Here is a 25,741-nt window from a genome sequence, read left to right on the forward strand (position 1 = left end):
CACAACTATTATGACAAAAAAAAAATGCTTTATTCATTGTCATAACCCCGCTCAAGTTGAGAGTCATTTAACAGCAGTTTCATTTTTTTTAATGTGATTTTAATAATAAAAATACATCTGAGACCCCTCCACAGGGTTGTTTGTCTCTACAAGACCATCCCACAGGGTTTATTTGTCTACATGTGAGCCGCCCTGTGCGGCTCCAAACGCAGGCACATTCCTCATGCAACGAAAGCTGTGACATGCATTGGATTGCCCCGGAAATAAACGCAAAATCAGACCTCTGATACACCACCTGCCTGCACCACCTCCAAGCGAGTCCCTTTGAGAAAATCTATTTTACATGTTACCAAGCGATGCATCATGAGTAGTGTCGTTTTGTCGTAGCTCAGCATTTGGCAAAGGGGGAGTGTGACGACATGAACATTTGTTTGTGTGCCTGACTGCTACATATAGCGATCAACAAGAAAAATATCCCACTTTTTTTTACCCCAAATTGTGTTTTGGGATCAAGGTGCAAAGATTCACCAGATGGCTTTATTCTTTCCAAAAAAAAACCTGCCTGATATCGGGAGTGTGTTGACGCGGAGAAGGCACCAATGGTGGGATGGCTAAAGCTCAGCGGTGATGTGTGAAGGTTACAAACAGTCCTGGTCAACTGTAACACACGGACGGGGTATGAGAATGGAATTTCATGAATGGATGACAATTTTTGTTTTTGGCACACACGTTCAGGGGTGCCCAAAGATTTGCCAACATTGATATTCTTCATTGTTCAGTTGAATAAATGGGCAAAAATAACCAATCCAAAATATGCTAACATCACAACTTTGTGTTGTAGGTGGAAAACTAAAACTACATTGTTAGTAGTGTGATATTATAAATTATATATTTTTTCTTTCACAGATTATACATACAAACCCCGTTTCCATATGAGTTGGGAAATTGTGTTAGATGTAAATATAAACGGAATTCATCCATCCATCCATCCATTTTCTACCGCTTATTCCCTTTTGGGGTCACGGGGGGCGCTGGAGCCTATCTCAGCTACAATCGGGCGGAAGGCGGGGTACACCCTGGACAAGTCGCCACCTCATCGCAGGGCCAACGCAGATAGACAGACAACATTCACACTCACATCCACGGAATTCAATGATTTGCAAATAATTGTCAACCCATATTCAGTTGAATATGCTACAAAGACAACATATTTGATGTTCAAACTGATAAACATTTTTTTTGTGTGCAAATAATCATTAACTTTAGAATTTGATGCCAGCAACACGTGACAAAGAAGTTGGGAAAGGTGGCAAAAAATACTGATAAAGTTGAGGAATGCTCATCAAACACTTATTTGGAACATCCCACAGGTGAACAGGCAAATTGGGAACAGGTGGGTGCCATGATTGGGTATAAAAGTAGATTCCAGGAAATGCTCAGTCATTCACAAACAAGGATGGGGCGAGGGTCACCACTTTGTTAACAAATGCGTGAGCAAATTGTTGAACAGTTTAAGAAAAACCTTTCTCAACCAGCTATTGCAAGGAATTTAGGGATTTCACCATCTACGGTCCGTAATATCATCAAAGGGTTCAGAGAATCTGGAGAAATCACTGCACGTAAGCAGCTAAGCCCGTGACCTTCGATCCCTCAGGCTGTACTGCATCAACAAGCGACATCAGTGTGTAAAGGATATCACCACATGGGCTCAGGAACACTTCAGAAACCCACTGTCAGTAACTACAGTTGGTCGCTACATCTGTAAGTGCAAGTTAAAACTCTCCTATGCAAGGCGAAAACCGTTTATCAACAACACCCAGAAACGCCGTCGGCTTCGCTGGGCCTGAGCTCATCTAAGATGGACTGATACAAAGTGGAAAAGTGTTCTGTGGTCTGACGAGTCCACATTTCAAATTGTTTTTGGAAACTGTGGACGTTGTGTCCTCCGGACCAAAGAGGAAAAGAACCATCCGGATTGTTATAGGTGCAAAGTTGAAAAGCCAGCATGTGTGATAGTATGGGGGTGTATGAGTGCCCAAGACATGGGTAACTTACACATCTGTGAAGGCGCCATTAATGCTGAAAGGTACATTCAAGTTTTGGAGCAACATATGTTGCCATCCAAGCAACGTTACCATGGACGCCCCTGCTTATTTCAGCAAGGCAATGCCAAGCCACGTGCTACATCAACGTGGCTTCATAGTAAAAGAGTGCGGGTACTAGACTGGCCTGCCTGTAGTCCAGACCTGTCTCCCATTGAAAATGTGTGGTGCATTATGAAGCCTAAAATAGCACAACGGAGACCCCCGGACTGTTGAACAACTTAAGCTGTACATCAAGCAAGAATGGGAAATAATTCCACCTGAGAAGCTTAAAAATGTGTCTCCTCAGTTCCCAAACGTTTACTGAAAGGAAAGGCCATGTAACACAGTGGTGAACATGCCCTTTCCCAACTACTTTGGCACGTGTTGCAGCCATGAAATTCTAAGTTAATTATTATTTGCAAAAAAAAATAAAGTTTATGAGTTTGAACATCAAATATCTTGTCTTTGTAGTGCATTCAATTGAATATGTGTTGAAAAGGATTGGCAAATCATTGTATTCCGTTTATATTTACATCTAACACAATTTCCCAACTCATATGGAAACGGGGTTTGTACATATTTGCAGAATATGCACCGCACGTTGGACACCCCTGCTTCAGTTGGTTAGAACTCTGTTACAGTATAGTGAAGAAATGGTTATATTTATACAATGTGTACTGTGAAAACTAATGTCGAGCATTATCTAGGTAGCTAGGTCAGACATATTCAAATCAATAGGGTTTTTCTTTTTCATTCTTGTGATTGGCCGAGCAATCAATAAACCTCACAGAATGACTCATTTGACTGTTTACCACTACTTGGTCAGATTAAAAATCAACAGGGTTCCTTTAGCTCTCGGACTGTAATCCCTTACTTTAAAAATCAATGCGACCTTAGCTGGGCTATCAAACCTCCTTTGATACCAATATACTTCTTCTCACCCAACAAGTGACCGATCTTATTCAAAATCAACAGGGTGCCCTTTTAGATGTCGGCTACAACAATAATCCCTGACAGTTTGAGTGCTACCAAGCAAACAAATCCTTCACAGTAACAAACCCATTCATGCCTTCATCAACTCTAGATTGGACTACTCTATAATGGACTAAATCAGTCACTCCTTCACAAGCTCCAGTTAGTACAAAAGGCAGCTGCTCGCCTCCTCACTCATGCTCCAAAACATACCCATATTACCCCGGTTCTCTTTGCTCTCCATTGACTCCCAGTATGTTTTACAATACATTTTAAAATCCTTATTTTTGCTTTTAAGGCCATCAATGGTCTGGCCCCAGCATACTTGGCTGATATTCTAACAGTTCGCCACCCACCAAGGAATCTGCGCTCATCTTTGCACACATCCAGGCAACTTCAACCCTAAACTAACACCTTCCATTCCACATCCTACCTCCCCGGATTGTAAATAATCAAATGTAAATACTTATTCTTATGCTTTCTGATCTTTCTCTCTATGTCAACTACTTGCTGTGCATATCCTACACTGTTTCAATGTCCATTTCTCTGATGATGCAATTGTTGATGACTGAAGTGTTGATATCAACCAAACCTAACCCCCTCCACATCCCACACCCCGGATTGTAAATAATGTAAATAATTCAATGTATATACTCTGATGATTATCTTGTGTGATGACTGTATTATGATGATAGTATATATCTGATAGTATATATCTGTATCATGAATCAATTTAAGTGGACCCCGACTTAAACAAGTTGAAAAACTTATTGGGGTGTTACCATTTAGTGGTCAATTGTACGGAATATGTACTGTACTGTGTAATCTACTAATAAAAGTTTCAATCAATCAATCAATCAATCTTTGGAAGTACCAAAGACTAGAGTTAAAAAATGGGCTGATCGTTCTTTTTCCGCATCCACGCCCAAGTTATGGAACTCCCTCCCACCTGAGTTGCGAGCCATCACGGAGCTAAAAGCTTTTAAATCTTGACTAAAAACATTTTTGTTTAAATTGGCTTTTAAGAAACACTTGCTATAAGTATTTATTATTACTGTTTCAATATGTGTGGTTTTACTTGCTTTTAAAGGGTAACATTATCACCAGACCTATGTAAGCGTCAATATATACCTTGATGTTGCAGAAAAAAAAGACCATATATTTTTTTAACCGATTTCCGAACTCTAAATGGTTGAATTTTGGCGAATTAAACGCCTTTCTATTATTCGTTGTGACGTCACATCGGGAAGCAATCCGCCATTTTCTCAAACACCGAGTCAAATCAGCTCTGTTATTTTCCGTTTTCTCGACTGTTTTCCGTACCTTGGAGACATCATGCCTCGTCGGTGTGTTGTCGGAGGGTGTAACAACACGAACAGGGACGGATTCAAGTTGCACCAGTGGCCCAAAGATGCGAAAGTGGCAAGAAATTGGACGTTTGTTCCGCACACTTTACCGACGAAAGCTATGCTACGACAGAGATGGCAAGAATGTGTGGATATCCTGCGACACTCAAAGCAGATGCATTTCCAACGATAAAGTCAAAGAAATCTGCCGCCAGACCCCCGTTGAATATGCCGGAGTGTGTGAGCAATTCAGGGACAAAGGACCTCGGTAGCACGGCAAGCGATGGCGGCAGTTTGTTCCCGCAGACGAGCGAGCTAAACCCCCTGGATGTCTTGGCTCACACCGTCCCTTATGCCACCGAAGATGATCAAGAGAAGAATATCGACCCTAGCTTCCCTGGCCTGCTGACATCAACTCCAAAACTGGACAGATCAGCTTTCAGGAAAAGAGCGCGGATGAGGGTATGTCTACAGAATATATTAATTGATGAAAACTGGGCTGTCTGCACTCTCAAAGTGCATGTTGTTGCCAAATGTATCTCATATGCTGTAAACCTAGTTCATAGTTGTTAGTTTCCTTTAATGCCAAACAAACACATACCAATCGTTGGTTAGAAGGCGATCGCCGAATTCGTCCTCGCTTTCTCCCGTGTCGCTGGCTGTCGTGTCGTTTTCGTCGGTTTCGCTTGCATACGGTTCAAACCGATATGGCTCAATAGCTTCAGTTTCTTCTTCAATTTCGTTTTCGCTACCTGCCTCCACACTACAACCATCCGTTTCAATACATGCGTAATCTGTTGAATCGCTTAAGCCGCTGAAATCCGAGTCTGAATCCGAGCTAATGTCGCTATAGCTTGCTGTTCTTTCCGCCATGTTTGTTTGTGTTGGCATCACTATATGACGTCACAGGAAAATGGACGGGTGATTAAAATCAGGCACTTTGAAGCTTTTTTTAGGGATATTGCGTGATGGGTAAAATTTTGAAAAAAACTTCGAAAAATAAAATAAGCCACTGGGAACTGATTTTTAATGGTTTTAACAATTCTGAAATGGTGATAATGTTCCCCTTTAACTTATTTGTCCTGTAAATCACTTTGTGCACCACTGTGATGTCGTAAGGTGCTATACAAATAAACCTGGATTGATTGAGTAGCTACTTGGGCTAACTTGAGTCTACTGTCTTAAAATCAGGATCCAAGAGTTCTTCTATCTCATTTGGTGTCGTATCTTGTCCAAAATCAACAGGGTTCTCTTTTAGACGTACAACAATAATCCCTTACAATTTCAGCGCTAGGCAGCACGGTGGAAGAGGTGTTAGTGTGTCTGCCTCACAATAAGAAGGTCCTGGGTTCGATCCAGTGCTCGGGATCTTTCTGTGTGGAGTTTGCATGTTCTCCCCGTGACTGCGTGGGTTCCCTCCGGGTACTCCGGCTTCCTCCCACCTCCAAAGACATGCACCTGGGGATAGGTTGATTGGCAACACTAAATTGGCCCTAGTGTGTGAATGTTGTCTGTCTATCTGTGTTAGCCCTGTGATGAGGTGGCGATTTGTCCAGGGTGTACACCGCCTTCCGCCCGATTGTAGCTGAGATAAGCTCCAGCACCCCCCGCGAGCCCGAAAGGGATAAGCGGTAGAAAATGGTCGGATGGAATTTCAGTGCTAATGTTTACCAAGCCAACGAATCCTGGACAATAGCTACCTGGGCTTACTTGTGTCAACTGTCTTTTAAAATCAGGATCCAAGAGTTCTTCCATCTCATTTAGTGTCGGATCTTGTCCAAAATCAACAGGGTTCTCTTTTAGATGTACAACAATAATCCCTTACAATTTCAGTACTAATGTTTACCAAGCCAACGAATCCTGGACAATAGCTACCTGGGCTAACTTGGGTCAATGTCATTTAAAATATATAGGGTTGTTGTTAAGGGACCCTAGAGTTCTTCCAACGCACCTATTGTCTAATCTCGTTCAAAATCAACAAGGTTTTCTCCTAGATGTGCAACAATAATCCCTTGCAGTTTACCAAAGAAGCAAGCCCTTAACAGTACCTATGGGCACCATTCAGAATCAATCGGATTGCTGTTTTAAGGAGTTCAGCAACATCATGTTGTGTGAAATCCCCAAAATCCACATGGTTCCTTTAAAGATATATTGTAAAGTTACAGTCCCTAAAAGTCAAAAAATGGGTTGCAAATTAGAGAGCCGTGTAGCAAGCAACATCATAACTTTTTGGTGGAGGATATTATTCAAAAATAATCTTGGTTTTAAGGATCTTTCAAATCAATAGGATTGTTGTTCCAGGGACCTGAGAGTTTGGTTAGCTCATCTTGTGTTAGAAGTCTTTCAAAATCAGTGAGTGACTAAAAGTTACAGATTAGCTAAAGATCAGAGTTACAAATAAATCAGATACCTCTACCATCTTGTGTGGGATGTCATTCAAAATCAACAGGGTTCTTCCTAAAATATAGAACCATAATCCCTGAAGGTTAGGAGGTCTGGTTGGAAAATCAGACGAGATTGAGCAGTCCGACCTCCAATGTGGGCTACCTGGGCTATCTTGGGTATAGTATCTTCAAAAATGAATAGGATTCTTATCAACTTCCAGATTGGCTAAAGGGGATGAGCGGACGACAGGGGTTTAATACGATGTAGTCACTTCTTAGGGCGTGGATCGGAGCGCAAGGTATTGACAGATGAGTGGTCAGCGGTCCTAGAACCACACTTTGAAGGGCAGCAGACGTCCATGCTGGATCCTAGATGAAACAAGAGTCTGGACTAAGAATAGACCGCAACTGTAAGCTGTGCTCTTGTAGATCCATCGCCTGACTGCTGGCTTTGTGTCCCGCTACCTGTCACCAAGGGCAACCAGTGCACCTGTCTTTCCCTGATCTGGACTCCTTTGGATCCAGTTTTTTCTGTCCTGCTGCTACTTTAGCCGCTCACACCGCCGGCTCATCCTCGTCGATGAAGCTGATGTTCTCCGCGGACGACCGCCCTTCTCCCGCCTCGCCTCGCCGCTCCTGCAGTTCAATTTCCTGCGGGGGAGCGCCGCCCGGCCCCGTCTGCCGGCGCAAGCAAGAGACCGGATTGGGGTGGAAATCGCCGGACTTTCTGCGCCAGCCCGGCGAGTCCAAAGACAAAGGCAGGGAGAAGAGGGAAGTATGGGGGGAGGTGACGGGGGACGCATTGAGGACGAATGAGGAAGGTCTCAAATGGTGGTCACTGGGCGAGGACGCTAGAGATGGCGGCGCAGAACAGTGCGGCGGCCACGGGGCTGAGGGGGTGTCCTGGGAGTTAGACGGCCCTCCCCGGCCAACGCAGCTTGACGGTCGGGACGGGTGGGTGCCCCGGCAGGAGGAAAGAGACGAAGTCGAAGAGAGGGACATGGAGAAGGAGAGTGAAGGTGATGGGGTACTGGACGCCAGGGGCGGGAGTTCCTGCAGCGAGGACATAAACATGGCGGGGGAGGCGTCGGGGCTTCGCAAGATGGGCGATCCTTCAAGAAGTCCATCCTTTGGCGACGTGAGAACGGGAGGGGTGGACGGGGGCGGCGAGGGACGAGTCCTTTTTGGCGAATGAGGAGTCGGGAGAAGGCATCGGGGCAGGTCCGCGCCCTCCATGTCCCCACCGTCCAACAGGGATTGATGAGTGTCGGATCTCTGAGGGGGAGAGTGCGATGTTGTGGTAGGGGCCGCCGCCAGGCTGACGCTCGCGGACAGTCTGCTGGCGCTGCTGGGAGGAGGGGTCAAGTTTGCCACGGCGGCCGCCAAGACTGGCTGTGGCGGTCTTTGGAGGAGGGGTTTGAGCAGGTGCGTCATTTGCTGGAGCTCCTGGCTGAGCTGGGACACTTGTCTGGAGAGGCTGTTCATCTGTGTAAACAAAGAGACATGAGCGCTAATGATGCTGATAGCATGCTGCAAAAGTATTGGGACATGCGGCCATTCAAAAACTACAGGAAGTGAAACCTTCATAGAAAGCAAGTGGACTCAAAACACTTCCCTGAGGAACTCCTCCACTCCAAATTTGTCTGGTTGATTGTATCTTTGGATGGATGTTGCAGTGACAGTACACTAATTAACGCACGTGTTATACTGTACACAATACACTATATGAGCAAAAGTATTGGGACATGCGGCCATTCAAAAACTACAGGAAGTGAAATCTTCATAGAAAGCAAGTGGACTGAAAACACTTCCCTGAGGAACTCCTCCACTCCAAATTTGTGTCTGGCTGATTGTATCTTTGGATGGATGTTGCAGTGACATTATACCAATTAACGCAGGTGTTATACTGTACACTATACACTTAATGGGCAAAAGTATTGGGACATGCGGCCATTAAAACTGCAGGAAGTGCAATCATAATAAAATACAAATGGAATGAAAACACTGGCTGATCGTAACTTTGGATGGACTTTGTTGTCATTATGCAAAATATTGAATGTGTTATACACACAATACAATAAATGGGCAAAATTGTTGAGACATGCGGCCATCGAAACTACAAGTTTTTAGAAAAACCTTTTTAAGGACGACAAATGGACTGAAAACACTTCCCTGAGGAACTCCTTGATGCAAAATGTGTGTCTGGCTGATTGTAACTTTTGAATGATGTTGCAGTGATTTTACACAAAATAATAATAAATGTTGTACACACTATCCACTGAATTAGCAAAAGTATTGGGACATGCGGCCATTCAAAAACTACAGGAAGTGAAACCTTCATAGAAAGCAAGTGGACTCAAAACACTTCCCTGAGGAACTCCTCCACTACAAATTTGTGTCTGGCTGATTGTATCTTTGGATGGATGTTGCAGTGACAGTACACAAATTAACGCACGTGTTATACTGTACACAATACACTATATGGGCAAAAGTATTGGGACATGCGGCCATTCAAAAACTACAGGAAGTGAAATCTTCATAGAAAGCAAGTGGACTCAAAACACTTCCCTGAGGAACTCCTCCACTCCAAATTTGTGTCTGGCTGATTGTATCTTTGGATGGATGTTGCAGTGACATTACACCAATTAATGCAGGTGTTATACTGTACACTATACACTTAATGGGCAAAAGTATTGGGACATGCGGCCATTAAAACTGCAGGAAGTGCAATCATAATAAAATACAAATGGACTGAAAACACTTCAAATGCGTGTCTGGCTGATTGTAACTTTGGATGGACTTTGGTGTCATTATGAAAGTATTGAATGTGTTATACACACAATACAATAAATGGGCAAAATTGTTGAGACATGCGGCCATCGAAACTACAAGTTTTTAGAAAAACATTTTTAAGGACGACAAATGGACTGAAAACACTTCCCTGAGGAACTCCTTGATGCAAAATGTGTGTCTGGCTGATTGTAACTTTTGAATGATGTTGCAGTGATTTTACACAAAATAATAATAAGTGTTGTACACACTATCCACTGAATTAGCAAAAGTATTGGGACATGTCGCCATCCAAACGACAGGAAGTGAAACCTTCAATGAAAATGAATGGACTGAAAACACGTCCTTGAGGAATTCATCAATGCAAAATGTGTGTATGGCTGATTGGTTCTTCGGATGGACGTTGCAGTGACATTACACAAAATAACACACGTGTTATGTACTGTACACACTAAATGGGCAAAAGTATTGGGACATGCCGCCTTTTAAACAGAAAACAAATGGACTGAAAACACTTCCCTGAGGGACTCCTCAACTCAAAATTTGTATCTGGCTGATTGTACCTTGAGATGGATGTTGGTGTGTCATGAAACATATTGTTTGTGTTGTACATATTATGCAATAAATGGGCAAAAGTATTTGGACATCCAGCTATTCATACTACAGGAAGTGCAATTTTTGGGGGGGTTTTAAATGGACTGAAAACACTTCCCTGAGGAACTCCTCTACTTTAAAATATTGTGTCTGGCTGATTGCATCATTGGATTGATGTTGGTGTATAATTAGGCAAACTATTGCACATGATATACACAAGTGTTTTTCAACCACTGTGCCGCGGCACACTAGTGTGCCGTAAGATACAGTCTGGAGATTATCTAATTTCACCTATTTGTGTTAAAAATATTTTTTGCAAACCAGTAATTATAGTCTGAAAATGATGTGTTGTTGTTGAGTGTCTGTGCTGTCAAGAGCTCGGCAGAGTAACCGTGTAATACTCTTCCATATCAGTAGGTGGCAGCCGGTAGCTAATTGCTTTGTAGATGTCGGAAACAGCGGGAGGCAGTGTACAGGTAAAAATGTGTCTAATGCTTAAACCAAAAATAAACAAAAGGTGAGTGCCCCTAAGAAAAGGCATTGAAGCTTAGGGAAGGCTATGCAGAACGACATCAAACCTGAACTGGCTACAAAGTAAACAAAAACAGAATGCTGGACGACAGCAAAAACTTACTGTGGAGCAAAGACGGCGTCCACAAAGTACATCCGAACATGACATGACAATCAACAATGTCCCCACAAAGAAGGATAACAACAACTGAAATATTCTTGATTGCTAAAATGAAAGTAGATGCGGGAAATATCGCTCAAAAGAAGACAGGAAACTGCTACAGGAAAATACCGAAAAAAGAGAAAAAGCCACCAAAATAGGAGCGCAAGACAAGAACTAAAACACTACACACAGGAAAACAGCAAAAAACTCTAAATAAGTCACGATGTGATGTGACAGGTGGTGACAGTACACCTACTTTGAGACAAGAGCTATAGTGATGCATGCTTGGTTATGCTTTAAAGTCATATCCAACAATTGCGACAACGACTTTTTACTGTCAACTGAGTTTCGTTTTTTAATGATTTCTGCTGGTGGTGTGCCTTCGTATTTTTTCAACGCAAAAAATGTGCCTTGGCTCAAAAAAGGTTGAAAAACACTGATATACCGTATTTTTCGGAGTATAAGTCGCACCGGAGTATAAGTCGCACCTGCCGAAAATGCATAATAAAGAAGGAAAAAATATGAAAAAAACTGCAACTTATAGTCCGAAAAATACGGTACACACTATACCAGGGGTCGGCAACCCAAAATGTTGAAAGAGCCATATTGGACCAAAAATACAAAAACAAATCTGTCTGGAGCCGCAACAAATTAAAAGCCATATTACATACAGATAGTGTGTCATGAGATATACATTGAATTAAGATGACTTAAAGGAAACTAAATGACCTCAAATATAGCTACAAATGAGGCATAATGATGCAATATGTACATATAGCTAGCCTAAATAGCATGTTAGCATCGATTAGCTTGCAGTCTTGCAGTGACCAAATATGTCTGATTAGCACTCCACACAAGTCAATAATATCAACAAAACTCACCTTTGTGCATTCATGCACAACGTTAAAAGTTTGGTGGACAAAATGAGACAGAAAAAGAAGTGGCATAAAACACGTCCTCGAAAGTCGGAGAAAGTTATACATGTAAACAAACTACGGTGAGTTCAAGGACCGCCAAAATTAGTAGGACAAAACGGCGCTCGCCAAATACTCGAATCAGTGAAGCATGTTTAATATAAACAGTGTGCTTTGTAACAATTAGGGAGGTTTGTGTCATGTTTGTCCTCCTACAGAAACCATATTAAAACAAAAAATATATTTTTTTCCCCTCATCTTTTTCCATTTTTCATACATTTTTGAAAAAGCTCCAGAGAGCCACTAGGGCGGCGCTAAAGAGCCGCATGCGGCTCTAGAGCCGCGGGTTGCCGATCCCTGCACTATACACTAAATGAGCAAAAGTATTGGGACATGCGACCATTGAAACTACAGGAAGTGCAATTGTTATAGAAACCAAATGGCTGAGGAACTCAGCTAAAAAAAGGTGTGTCCGAGCTATTTTCTAAAGTGTGTTTATAAGAGGAGGAGTTAGAATTTACCTTCAACTCCTAATTAATTAATTTATTGATTAAGACGCGGAGGGTAGTAGGCCCAACTTCTCAGGTGGATTGTGGTCTTTGCAGGACTTCTACATCCTCAGAAACACAGCATCCTTTTTTTTGGTTTTGTTATGCCACTTATGGAAATGTGGCTGCAGTTTCTGAATGGTTCTTTATGTTCCTACTGCATGGAGAGCCTAGATTCATAACTACAGCAACAACTCACCTCCTCTGTCAACTTGTACACACTCTGCTTGATCTCGCACGACTCCCGGCTGCCTACACACACACACACACACACACACACACACACACACACACATACAAGGTGTTATGCTATCAATCCTCTAAAGACCGTGTGGTTGTTTAGGTACTGTAGTTGTTACCTGGATACGGGGAGGGTGGGGCTGCAGGTGACATGCTTGGGCTGAACTCAAACTTCTGGGATGATATGGAACTGTTCTCCGTCTCGATGCCGTCCACAAACCTGCAGCGGGTACATGAAAAAGGGAGCGTTATTAACACACACACGGCGGACACAAGCACGTCACGACAGCTTTGAAGTTTTGAATGGCTAAAAATGGCTTGTGAAAGGCTTGATTACACTCTATGAGAGAGCTACCGATACAAAACGCCTGATTACTGCTACGTTTTTCTACCGCCAAATGGTACATGGGGGACATTTGTCATTTAGCGTCCATGCCCGTCACAGAAGGTGAGGTCAGCACGTTGCCTAGCGTTCTGTGCTAATCTATTCATGAAGCGCTAAATTAGAGCGTTTTGCTCTCCTTCCTCTTTACCCATCAAACAATTATCCGTTTGCTTCACTGCCGCCATCAATGATGACTTGGTGCATCATGGGAAAAACGGAAGCAGTCCACAGGCCTACAGTAACATAATCATTTAGACACAAGTTAGACTGTAGTGCTTTCAGTACAAGTTTGATTGATTGAAAGTGTATGCAATGCACTGCAGCCTTTTGGGTTGCCATGGAAACCAGACTCTTGTATTTTGCCTCATCAGCTGCAGTGTGAGTTGCTCAGTGGGGTTTTTTTTTTTAAATAGATGTCAGCCCGTTTACATGAACGTGTGTTTTACCTAGGGCTGAGCTCGGGGGGCGCGCCGCAGAAGCTGACCACGGGTATCTGCAGGGTGGCGGGACGGGGCTGATCAGCAGGCGCGCGGAAGGGCCTGGGCGGCAGCAGCGGGGAGCGCAGCGGAGAGTTGAGCCCCCTGCTGAGGCGCAGCGGGGAGCGGGGCGCGCGGGACACCGACTTCTGCTCCTCGTCGCCCTCCTCGTCCTCCCGGATGGAGGGAAGCTTCTTCACCAGGCCGCCGTTGCTCTCCCAGTCCGCCTGACACACACACACACACACAGAGGTCCGGTTGGTAAAAGTGTACGGCGAGTGATAGCTCACCTCGGGAACAAAGTACTCATGTACTGATTTGATAAACAGCATGTCATTATTAGCTGGGGCCAGTAGGTGGCAGACAAGCACCGCTTTACCCTGTACAGAGTTGGCCATTTCATATAAACGCTCACCAGCCACAACATTAGGTACACCCGCACTATCCAATGCAAGGAAAATACTGCCTTTACTCAGTGGCCTAGTGGTTAGAGTGTCCATCCTGAGATCGGTAGGTTGGGAGTTCAAACCCCGGCCGAGTCATACCAAAGACTATAAAAATGGGACCCATTACCTCCCTGCTTGGCACTCAGCATCAAGGGTTGGAATTGGGGGTTAAATCACCAAAATGATTCCCGGGCGCGGCCACCGCTGCTGCCCACTGCTCCCCTCACCTCCCAGGGGGTGATCAAGGGTGATGGGTCAAATGCAGAGAATAATTTCGCCACACCTAGTGTGTGTGTGACAATCATTGGTACTTTAACTTTAACTTTAAAGATGGAACGATGCTCATCTTCAGTTTTTTTCCCCACAAATAATAATAATAACAGTAATTATAATAGTTCCTGGAGTTTGAGTTGAGTTGAGTTTGAGTTTATTTGGAACATGCAAGCATACAACATGATGCATCACAATCTCCAGTTTCTCTTTTCAAAATGTTCGAAAAGGAGTAGGAAGAAGCAGAGCTTATTTAATCCTACCCCTTTTCTTTTACATAACAGTCGCTAAAACGTTTGTTCACTTCCTGTTCTCAATTTATTCACAATATACTCCATAAGTAATCACAATAAAAATAAATAAATAAATAATAATTGGTGAAGTAAGTTACATTTCATATGATGAGATAAGTAAGATTATTTTGAGAGTGAAAGAATGGATGAATTAAATAAATTCAGAATGTTTATCATGGTTCTTCTTCTTTGTACTTTGTAAACACTTTAAGTTTGAAGAGTTTCTTGAAGTGGATCATATTAGTACATTGTTTGATTGCTTTGCTTAATCCATTCCATAATTTAATTCCACATACTGATATACTGAAGGTCTTAAGTGTTGTACGTGCATACAAATGTTTTAAATTATATTTCTCTCTAAGATTATATTTCTCCTCTTTTTTTGAGAATAATTGTTGTATATTCTTGGGTAGCAGGTTATAGTTTGCTTTGTGTATAATTTTAGCTGTTTGCAAATTCACTATGTCGTGGAATTTCAGTATCTTTGATTCAATAAATAAAGGGTTTGTATGTTCTCTATATCCAACATTATGTATTATTCTAACTGATCTTTTTTGTAACACCGTTAATGAATGAAGTGTACTTTTGGAATTATTTCCCCATATTTCTACACAGTAACTCAGATATGGTAACACTAGTGAGCAGTAGAGAATATGGAGTGATTTTTTTGTCTAGAACATGTTTTGCTTTATTCATTATTGACGTGTTTCTTGCTACTTTATGTTGTATATTTTTTACGTGAGATTTCCAGTTCAATTTATCATCAATCATTATATCTAGAAATTTGGTTTCATTTACTCTTTCAATTTCTATTCCGTCTATTTGTATTTGTGTTTGACTTTCTCTTCTACTGTTACCAAATAGCTTTTTAATTTGTTAATTTCTTCTGTTATTATTTGTAGTATCTTCTGTGTGTTCTCTCCTGAACAAAACGCTGTTGTATCATCCGCAAATAATACTAACTTTAAATCTTTTGTAACTTTACAAATGTCATTTATATAGAGATTGAATAATTTAGGTCCTAGTATTGATCCCTGAGGTACACCACAGGATATATTTAGCGTTGCAGACGTGTGTTCGCCTAGCTTCACGTATTGTTTCCTGTTCATTAGATAACTTCTTATCCAGTTTAAGACTAACCCTCTGATGCCATATCGTTGTAGTTTTTTGATTAGTACCGCAAAGAAAAAAGAAAATAATAGTTAAGCAGTAAGTTAAAATAATAATAGTTGATACAGTAAAATATATTAATTAGTAGGTGTGTGGGAAAAAATGTATTCGAATTCGAATCGTGATTCTCACGTTGTGCGATACAGAATCGATTCTCATTTTTAAAAAAATAGTTGTTTTTTATTTTTTTTTTAATTTTTTAATTTTTATTTTTTTAAATTAATCAATCCAACAAAACAATACACAGCAGTACCATAACAATGCAATCCAATTCAATTCCAAAACCAAACCCGAGCAACACTCAGAACTGTAACAAACAGAGCAATTGAGAGGAGATACAAACACGACACAGAACAAACCAAACGTAGTGAAACAAAAATGAATATTATCAACAACAGTATCAATATTAGTTACAATTTCAACATAGCAGTGATTAAAGATCCCTCATTGACATTATCATTAGACATTTATAAATTAAAAATTAAAAAAAGAACAATAGTGTCACAGTGGCTTACACTTGCATCGCATCTCATAAGCTTGACAACACACTGTGTCCAATATTTTCACAAAGATAAAATAAGTCATATTTTTGCTTCATTTAATAGTTAAAACTAATTTACATTATTGCAATCAGTTGATAAAACATTGTCCTTTACAACTATAAAAGCTTTTTACAAAAATCTACGACTGCTTGCATGTCAGCAGACTGGGGTAGATCCTGCTGAAATTATATGTATTGAATGAATAGAGAATCCTTTTGAATCGAAAATATCGTTTTTGAATCGAGAATCGCGTTGAATCGAAAAAAATCGATTTTGAATCAAATCGTGACCCCAAGAATCGATATTGAATCGAATCGTGGGACACCCTAAGATTCGCAGCCCTAATAATTAGGAATAATCATAAACAGACTAAAACATAGCACAATGAGACAGTTCTTTTTGTATGTAGATTATGATAAAAATACACATGAGAAAAAAGATCACTACATATCCATTCAGTTTTCAAAATAAGCAATATATATGGAAAAAATCCCGCCGGTCCTATCGGGCACTGATTCATATAAATCCAACGCTGCTATGTTACGGTATCTGGGTTGCACGTGACGTCACGCCGGGTCGCCGACTCAGCCGCTTATTTGCACTTCGGCACTTGGCGATCACTCCAGCGGCACTGAGAGCGGACTCAGCCAAATTACCTCTAGGTAACGTTGCAATTTTCATTGCCAACAACGTAAGTACCGTATTTTTCGGACTATAAGTCGCAGTTTTTTTCATAGTTTGGCCGGCCGGGGGTGCGACTTATACTCAGAAGCGACTTATGTGTGAAATTATTAACACATTAGCGTAAAGTATCAAATAATATTATTTATCTCATTCACGTAAGAGACTAGACGTATAAGATTTCATGGGATTTAGCGATTAGGAGTGACAGATTGTTTGGTAAACGTATAGCATGTTCTATATGTTATAGTTATTTGAATGACTCTTACCATAATATGTTACGTTAACATACCAGTTGGTTATTTATGCCTCATATAACGTACACTTATTCAGCCTGTTGTTCACTATTCTTTATTTATTTTAAATTGCCTTTCAAATGTCTATTCTTGCTGTTGGCTTTTATCAAATACATTTCCCCAAAAAATGCGACTTATACTCCAGTGCGACTTATATATGTTTTTTTTCCTTCTTTATTATGCATTTTCGGCCGGTGCGACTTATACTCCGAAAAATACGGTAACGTAAAGCTCCACTTTTTCCCCAAAATGTACTAGCTTAAAGCTAATATACATTGGCCTTGCTATTGACATGCTACAAATTAGCATTAGCGGTTTTACATGGCGATTTTAACACCTCCACATTCGTTAATGAAAACTACAATTAATATGCACGTTACAATCAAACAGCTGGTGTGTAATAAGTACAATACTTTCAGTATTAACACTTTTTAGGGCACAACAAAAAACACACCATAAACTATACACTACTGCCATCTAACTGTAATTGCAACTTAATGTCATACCTGCAAATGACAATATGATGACAATAAAACAAGATATAACAACTGGACAGCAGTTATTATAATTAGCTCATTTTTAAGTGATATCTTTACCAAAAACATTCGTATCATTCAGTATCGGTATCGATTCCCAGGTAGAATTGGTACCGTATCGGATCAAATGTGAAAGGTATCCACTCCTAATGTTGTATATTTGTAGAATAAAAAAACTATTAAAAAAAAATATGAATAATAATATGAAATAGATATTTACAAATAGTAATATTTAATGTATTAGCTTAATACAACAAAAAATAAAACACATAAAGTACTAATGATTGTCACACACACACGAGATGTGGTGAAATTTGTCCTCTGCATTTGACCTATCCCCTTGTTCACCCCCTGGGAGGTGAAGGGAGCAGTGAGCAGCAGCGGTGGCCGCGCCCAGGAAACATTTTTGGTGATTTAACCCCCAATTCCAACCCTTGATGCTGAGTGCCAAGCAGGGAGGTAACGGGTCCCATTTTTATAGTCTTTGGTATTACTCGGCCGGGGTTTGAACTCACAACCTACCGATCTCAGGGCGGACACTCTAACCACTAGGCCACTGAGTAGGTGGCCTAGTACATGTCAAATATTACAAATACATTTTTGTTTATTGCCTTTTTTAACTTTATTTACTTTTTTAATTTTTTTTATTAAATGTGATCAAATTAGTTTTCTTTATATTTTGACTTTATCAGATTGCGCAGTTTCCCCCCCCCCAATTTGGCACTACTGGGACAAGCGGTAGAAAATGGATGGATGGTTACACTGGAAGTGTATTATGTTGAAAAAAACTTAAATAATTTAGCTTTACAAATGTTTTGCTTGAGAACAATAAAATGTCTTGTACTTGAAAATAGAAATAATAATTGCATTCCATATCTCATCACGCACACATCTACTCATTTGCATATCTCCTTCCTCATCCTCATCTTTGCCTGCTCAGCATTCTCTTCTTCACTCCCCCCTCCTCCACCCTCCCACCCCTCCCCAACCCCCTTCCCTTCTTGCTCCTGTGGCACCATCATTTATTTTTAGCTCCCCTTGTTCTAATTTTAGCTCGCAGCTCCAGAGGCGTCTGAGGGACCCTGCATGTGCGATGCGGGGGCGCGATGGAGTGTGCGCTCGCCTGACGGTTGGCGTGCCAGTCGTGTGTCTGCATAATGCCGCTGTGCGCACTAATGTAAGTGCACGTGCGCGTGCATATACAGCACGTATTATACAGGAGGGTGTGCACTTGGCTTTCTGTCTATGTCCTTGACTTCTCTGCATCAGAAGTCTCAAATGAGTCCTGTCCTCCATCACACACTCATCCATATACAGTACATCTATACTACATACATTCATTACACTCTCATCCATCCATACATACACATCCATCCACTCACTCCTCCATCCAAGCATATATACATCCACATAAATGTACACCCTTACCATACATCCCCTCACCTCATCCATCCATCCATACTGTGTATATTGTAAAAATATACACTTCAACCAACTAATATCTCCATCAACCAACCAACACACATATTTCCATCCATCCACACTGCAAAAACTGAAAACTAAGTAAGATTGAATACCTCAAATAAGGGTGATATTTGCTTATTTTCTGTCTAATAAGATAATTCTTCTCACTAAGCAGATTTTATGTTAGTCTTTTACTTGTTTTAAGGGTTTGGGTCCTAAATGATCTCAGTAAGATATTACAGCTTGTTGCTGAGATTTGATGACCTATATTGAGTAAAACATGCTTGAAACTAGAATATCAAGTGTTGCAAAGCTGTGTCATCAACACTCACAAGTATAAAACTACTTTTTTAAAGTAATCATTTCTTATTTCAAGCATGAAAGACAATTGTGTCTTATAATTAAAACGGATGACGGCCAAATGGACTTTGCTGTTTTATTTTCAATGAAACAATAGAAAATATGTACTCATATAGTAGTACAGTTGGCACAGTACAGTAAACTGACAGTTAATATTTAAACATTTAACATGTGACATTTCAAACAATTTTGAACAGAAATAGTTCATGCACAATCAGATAAATTCCTCAAAATTACAATTAAAACATTTTTGGCCGGGGGCCGGGCTGTATATATGTGCACTAATTGACTGGAAGAGCACGCACTTGGCGTGATGATGTCATGTTATCAATGGAAAAATGCATTTTTAGACCATATGATTTGCCTGAGCGGCTAGGAGACCCCGAGAGTAACAAGCGGTTGCCTTGTTGCCTTTCCATTAAGAACAATAAATTAGTTTTTAGTATAAGTTTGCTGGTTTCAAGAAATGTAATGCCGAGCGCATGTCATTATGTCAAGATAATAATAATAATAATAATAACTGGGCTTTATATAGCGCTTTTCTAAGTACCCAAAGTCGCTTTACATGTAGAACCCATCAATCATTCACACCTGGTGGTGGTAAGCTACTTTCATAGCCACAGCTGCCCTGGGGTAGACTGACGGAAGCGTGGCTGCAATTTGCGCCAACGGCCCCTCCGACCACCACCTATCATTCATCAGTCAATTCACCGGTGTGAGTGGCACCGGGGGCAAAGGGTGAAGTGTCCCGCCCACGGACACAACGGCAGCAAATTTTGGATGGTAAGAGGCGGGGAGCGAACCTGCAACCCTCAGGTTTCTGGCACGGTTGCTCTACCCACTACGCCATGCCGCCCCATAATGGCACTAGCATTTACTTCATTTAAGAATATTTTTCAGCATATTGAGCAAAAAGTTCTCTTTTTTTTCTACCAAGAAAAGTGCACTTATTAGTGAGAATATACTTATTTTAGGGTTCATTGAGGTTAGCTAATTTTACTTGTTTTGGAAAGTCTTGACAAGCCAAATTTTCTTGTTCTATTGGCAGATAATTTTGCTTAGTTCAAATAAAATACCCCTCATTTTTGTATTTTTTTTTTCTTGTTTTTGAACACTGACTTTTTGCAGTGCACTCACTCATACATACTGTATATATTGTACATCCATCCATGTAGCCCCCACTCATCCATCCATACATATGTACATCCATCCATCCATATGTATAGTCATCCATACATCCATCCACTTACTTATACGTATAAACATCCATCCATACATTCCCCACTTATCCAGATATGTATGTACATCAATCCATGCATCCCCCACTCATCCACCCATATAAATGTACATCCATCTATGCATCCCCCACACTAATCGATTCATACATATGTATGTACATCCATCTATTCATTCCCCACTCATGCATTCATCCACATATACATCCATTCATGCACCTCCACTAATCCACCCATACATGTGTACATCCATCCAGCCATCAATATATACAACCATCCATGCGTCCTGCTACTCATCCATCCATCCACTCACTCACTTAAACATATATACATCCATCCATCCAGTCTCCACCTATCCATTCATACATACATTCATCCATGCCCCCCACCACTCATCCATTTCTGCATCCCCACTCATCCATCCATCCATGTACACATTCATCTGTCCATCCATCCATACACCAGTTCACTCATCCAGCCATAAAGTATGTATGTAGGCCTACATCACCCAATCATCTCTCCACTCATCCATCCATACTATTCTTTCTGTCTTGCCTCTGGTGAGGGTGGTCGCATTTTTTCCGCTTCCTCTTCTCCCAGCTTGCTCTCTTTGTTTTTGTCTTGTCTGAACTTTTTTGAAGCCTCTTTCTTTGCGCTGTCCTCAAATTTAAAGATCAGACATGGAAATGATCAGCTGGACTCTCGACGCAATTGACAAAATCTTTTCGACGAGGAAAAGAGGTTCGGGGGAGCCTGGCTGCCCTGATGGAACCATTGCTGCGGGGTACGTGAGAGATTCCTGGGATAAATGGAGAATCATGTGCCTCTCAGTCCTTTCCATCGAGGACGTGGAAGACATCTACCTATTAGGAACCGTGATCGCGGGGCACCTGCTGATTGGGCTGGGCATTGCTCTGGTGTATCGTCAAATTCGTAAGACGATGGCAGCCACTCAAGGAGCCCAAAGGCTGTTCGTCCCAATGGATGGTTTGGGCAGGGCTGTGGGAACACAGACTGTGGCAATTTCTGAACTGAATCGCAAGATGGATCACATCATGGAAAAGCTTGCTGAAAAGGAAAATTGAATTTGAGAGCACCCAGCATGGACGAATAGAACAGACAAGTCATTGTTTTGTCTGCACGCGGAAAACAAACATCCTAATCTACGATTTGACTCCCTCGAATGGCCTTGACGCTGTAGAAACAGGACCAGGTTGTTCTGAAAAACACACCCGAGGACACCTCAATGATGGACGCTTTTGACCTCCCTCCCTCCTCAACAACACCTGGAGTCGAACTTTTGCAGATCGGCCTCAGTCTATAAAAAACATTACATCATCACAACCAAGACAATTGGGCACACACACCCCCTCCCACCTCTTCACCACCGCTTGTTTCCCCTCGGGGTGATGGTCGGATGGCAGCGCTTCATAGCAGCGGTCGCCTTCCAGGGCGCCAACTAAATGTAACGTGTTTATGTGCGCATTGCATGGAGGTTTTTTCCCACTCCAGACTAGGCCCCCTTAGGAGCCCAGTCTAGATTGTATTTTTTTTACTCATCTTTTTCCCCAGAGTTTTACCTTTTTCCCATCTTTTTACAGGGCGCCTTGTGGCGACCCATCAGCGTTCCTGTTCTGTAACCCTGTACACTGTTTGTTTGTCTCATCTTGAACGGGTTTGTGCTGAAAACAAAGTTTCGCTGCACTTGTGCAATGACAATAAAGACCTATCTATCTATCTATACAGTATGTATATCCATCCACATGTCCACCCACTCTTCTCTCATCTGTCAACACAGTACATCCGTACATACACCCAGCCACTCATCTAACTACCAACACAAAGCACGCACACATACACACACACACACATACCCATAAAGTATTCATCCATCCACCCACTCATCAGTCAGCACAAACAACCGTTCAGCAATGCGCTGATGCGTCCATCCATCCTTCCATGCATCCAGCAAAGATAATGAGTGTTGTTGTGTTGAACATGACCAGCCGTGCTGCTGAGTGTGCATAAACAACACACTCAGCTGTCCTCCACATGCGTCCTGGTGGACAACCGCTCATTCATGTCAAGTGTGTGTGAGTTGGATTTAAAAAAGCACTGCAGTAGAAAACAAAGCTAGTCAACATGCACGCTCTTCTTCCTCCTCTTCCTCCTCCTCCGCGGCTGGCTGGTCTATTTTTACCCGCCGTGATCCAATCTTAGCAGCAGCTGCAGGGGACACAGCCAGCACGGGAGAGCCCGTGCTTCCCCCTCCTCCCCCCGCTCTATTTTTAGCAGCGGGGCGGCTTCAAACAGCAGCACTGAGCTATTCTGGGCTCCCAGCGCTCAATGCCGCCGCACCCGCTACTCTGTTTGTGTGTCTGACTGCACTCCGCGCTGTCAACATCAGCGCGTGTGTGTAGTAGAGTCACGTTAGCCAGGTCATGCTCGTCCAACAAAGAGGCCTCCTCTTAAGGTGAGCATCACCTGAGGCTTTTATTTTGCATGTGGGAGGGAGGCTGCACGTGGAGGTGTGCCATTGTGCATTCCTGGGCACACACCTTCCGCATAACAACACTCCCGAAGCACGTGTCACTCTAATCCATACTTGCCAACCCTCCCGGATTTTCCGGGAGACTCCCGAAATTCAGCGCCTCTCCCGAAAACCTCCCGGGACAAATTTTCTCCCAAAAATGTCCCGAAATTCAGGCGGAGCTGGAGGCCACGCCCCCTCCAGCTCCATGCGGACCTGAGTGACGTGTTGACAACCTGTTCACACGTCCGCTTTCCCACAATTTAAACAGCTAATGATCGAGGGCGAGTTCTTGGTTTCTTATGTGGGTTTATTGTACGGCAGTTTCATTAACGTCCTCCCAGCGCGGTAACAACACACAACAACAGCATTTCGTCTACGTAAAGCAGTTCGTCTGCCGTAAACAGCAATGTTGTGACACTTTTAAACAGGACAATACTGCCATCTACTGTACATGCATATGTGACCCACCCATAATGTGTCACATTTTTGTGTTGATTTATTTATTTTATTTTGTGGTTTGAATTCATTTTTGGAGCGGTCATTCCACATTTATCAGTATTCACATTGGTCAGTAGGGGGCAGTAGGGCGTTTCTTCCCAATTGAATGCTATCACCTGCAGACCGGAAGTGTCTTGTCATTCTGATGAGCGCGACCAGTCTGTGAACAATTGAAACGTCCTGTGTGCTTTTTCCTCCTGTATAACAGGTTAGTTTTGGTGAATCAACTCACTGAATAAAATCCATGTGATCTTTATAAGTTTAAGTACACATTCTGATGGTGGAGCCTAACTCTAAAGTGTTTGTGAGTTGTAGTTGGTATTTGTGAATGAATCCAGTGCACAGCTGCAGTAATCAATACAAAATGGCGACTTGAGTACGCAATGTTTATATAGGAACTTCTGATCCTAATTCAGACTACCAAATTAGAGCTCCCGTTTTCTTATTGATTTTATAATGTATATTTGTATAATGTGTGTGTTCTGGAATAGTGACAGAGAATAGAACAAGGATGGACAATTCAACCCTTAACTCAACAATTAGTAGATGAGTGTTATGTGTGTGTTTATGTGTAAATAAATGAACACTGAAATTCAAGTATTTCTTTTATTTATTTATATATATATATATATATATAAATAAATAATAATTTATTATATATATATATATGTAATAAAATATATATATAGCTAGAATTCACTGAAAGTCAAATATTTTTTATATATATATATCTTAACCACGCCCCCCACCCCACCCCTGACCAAGCCCCCCACCCCCCACCCCCACCTCCCGAAATCGGAGGTCTCAAGGTTGGCAAGTATGCTCTAATCACATCTGTACACCTCACTATTTGGCATCATTGTGACCGCCAGTGTTGGGACTAACACGTTACTGTAACGCCGTTAGTTTCGGCGGTAACTAGTAATCTAACGCGTTATTTTTTATATTCAGTAACTAAGTTACCGTTACTACATGATGCGTTACTGCGTTATTTTTTATGTAGTATCGGCTAGAAACAGAAGATGTGAGTGTGTTTTATTGGAGCGCTGCGGTGTCGTCCTGCTGTGTCACAAGGAAAAGAAAAGGCGTGCTTTGTGTGCGTGGGGCCATAGTTGAGGGGCGCAGGGGAGACGTTCCTCCAGGGCCTATGTACTTCGGGGCTAACAACCTTCACTTTACCCGGAAGTGGGTCTTTACAGCTGAGGGTGAATGACGAGGCCAGCGGTTTGTTGCAACTTTGTGACTTTATTGGACGCAGCCATCCACCAAGCTAGAGCACCTGCACGCACTCACGGTCGCCGTTCCCTCACCTCTCTCGCCCACTCACTCACTGACGTCACTCACCTCACATGCTGTCATATCTTAAAGGGCCACACACACACACACGCTACTTTCATAACAACTAACAAGACATAATGGCAAAGCCAGAAGTCGAGTTTCTTAGCATGGAGACATTCTCAATACTTTTCTTTTGTCGAGCACAAATAAAATAACATTTTAGTTAAATGTAAGTTTTGTCTTGGATCACAGATCTTATCTACTTAAAGTTAAAGTGCCATTATGTTGCAGCTATTTAAAATAGTTTTGTCAATTTGTTCTGGCCTGAAATAAATTGGCCCTTTGAAACATATCTTTGTCTTTGTGTGTTGTATGTAGACCACATTGCTTTCTGAGTTCAGTGATGCAAATGCATGTCAAGTTGATCAACAGATTGTATTATTCTCCAGTGCAATAACAGTACTGACATGAAGGCTAAAAAGGCATTAATGGGAGCCTTAAAAAAAAAAAAGAAAAAAAAAAGAAGTAACTAAATAGTTACTTTTCACAGTATCGCATTACTTTTTGGTGTAAGTAACTGAGTTAGTAACTGAGTTACTTTTGAAATAAAGTAACTAGTAACTGTAACTAGTTACTGGTTTTCAGTAACCAACCCAACACTGGTGACTGCGGACATAAACTACATGAGCGAATGCAAACTAAACCGCACTCTAAGATTGTCCAACATGTATTT

General features: G+C 41.7%; 1 protein-coding gene across 1 annotated transcript in view; it reads right to left on the minus strand.

Moving 5' to 3' along the window:
* Nucleotides 1–5,333: 5,333 nt before the first annotated feature.
* kcnh3 (potassium voltage-gated channel, subfamily H (eag-related), member 3) overlaps nucleotides 5,334–25,741 on the minus strand; it is a 96,982-nt gene continuing 76,574 nt past the window's right edge. The window contains exons 11-14 of the mRNA XM_061970828.2: nucleotides 13,377–13,633; nucleotides 12,665–12,765; nucleotides 12,505–12,557; nucleotides 5,334–8,271 (exon numbers count right to left, since the gene is read on the minus strand). Of these exons, the coding sequence (XP_061826812.2) occupies nucleotides 7,342–8,271; nucleotides 12,505–12,557; nucleotides 12,665–12,765; nucleotides 13,377–13,633 (1,341 nt within the window). The 3' untranslated portion in view covers nucleotides 5,334–7,341. The remainder of the gene's footprint in view (nucleotides 8,272–12,504; nucleotides 12,558–12,664; nucleotides 12,766–13,376; nucleotides 13,634–25,741) is intronic.

Source organism: Nerophis lumbriciformis, linkage group LG13 (genome assembly GCF_033978685.3).
Source record: "Nerophis lumbriciformis linkage group LG13, RoL_Nlum_v2.1, whole genome shotgun sequence".
Taxonomy (NCBI): domain Eukaryota; kingdom Metazoa; phylum Chordata; class Actinopteri; order Syngnathiformes; family Syngnathidae; genus Nerophis; species Nerophis lumbriciformis.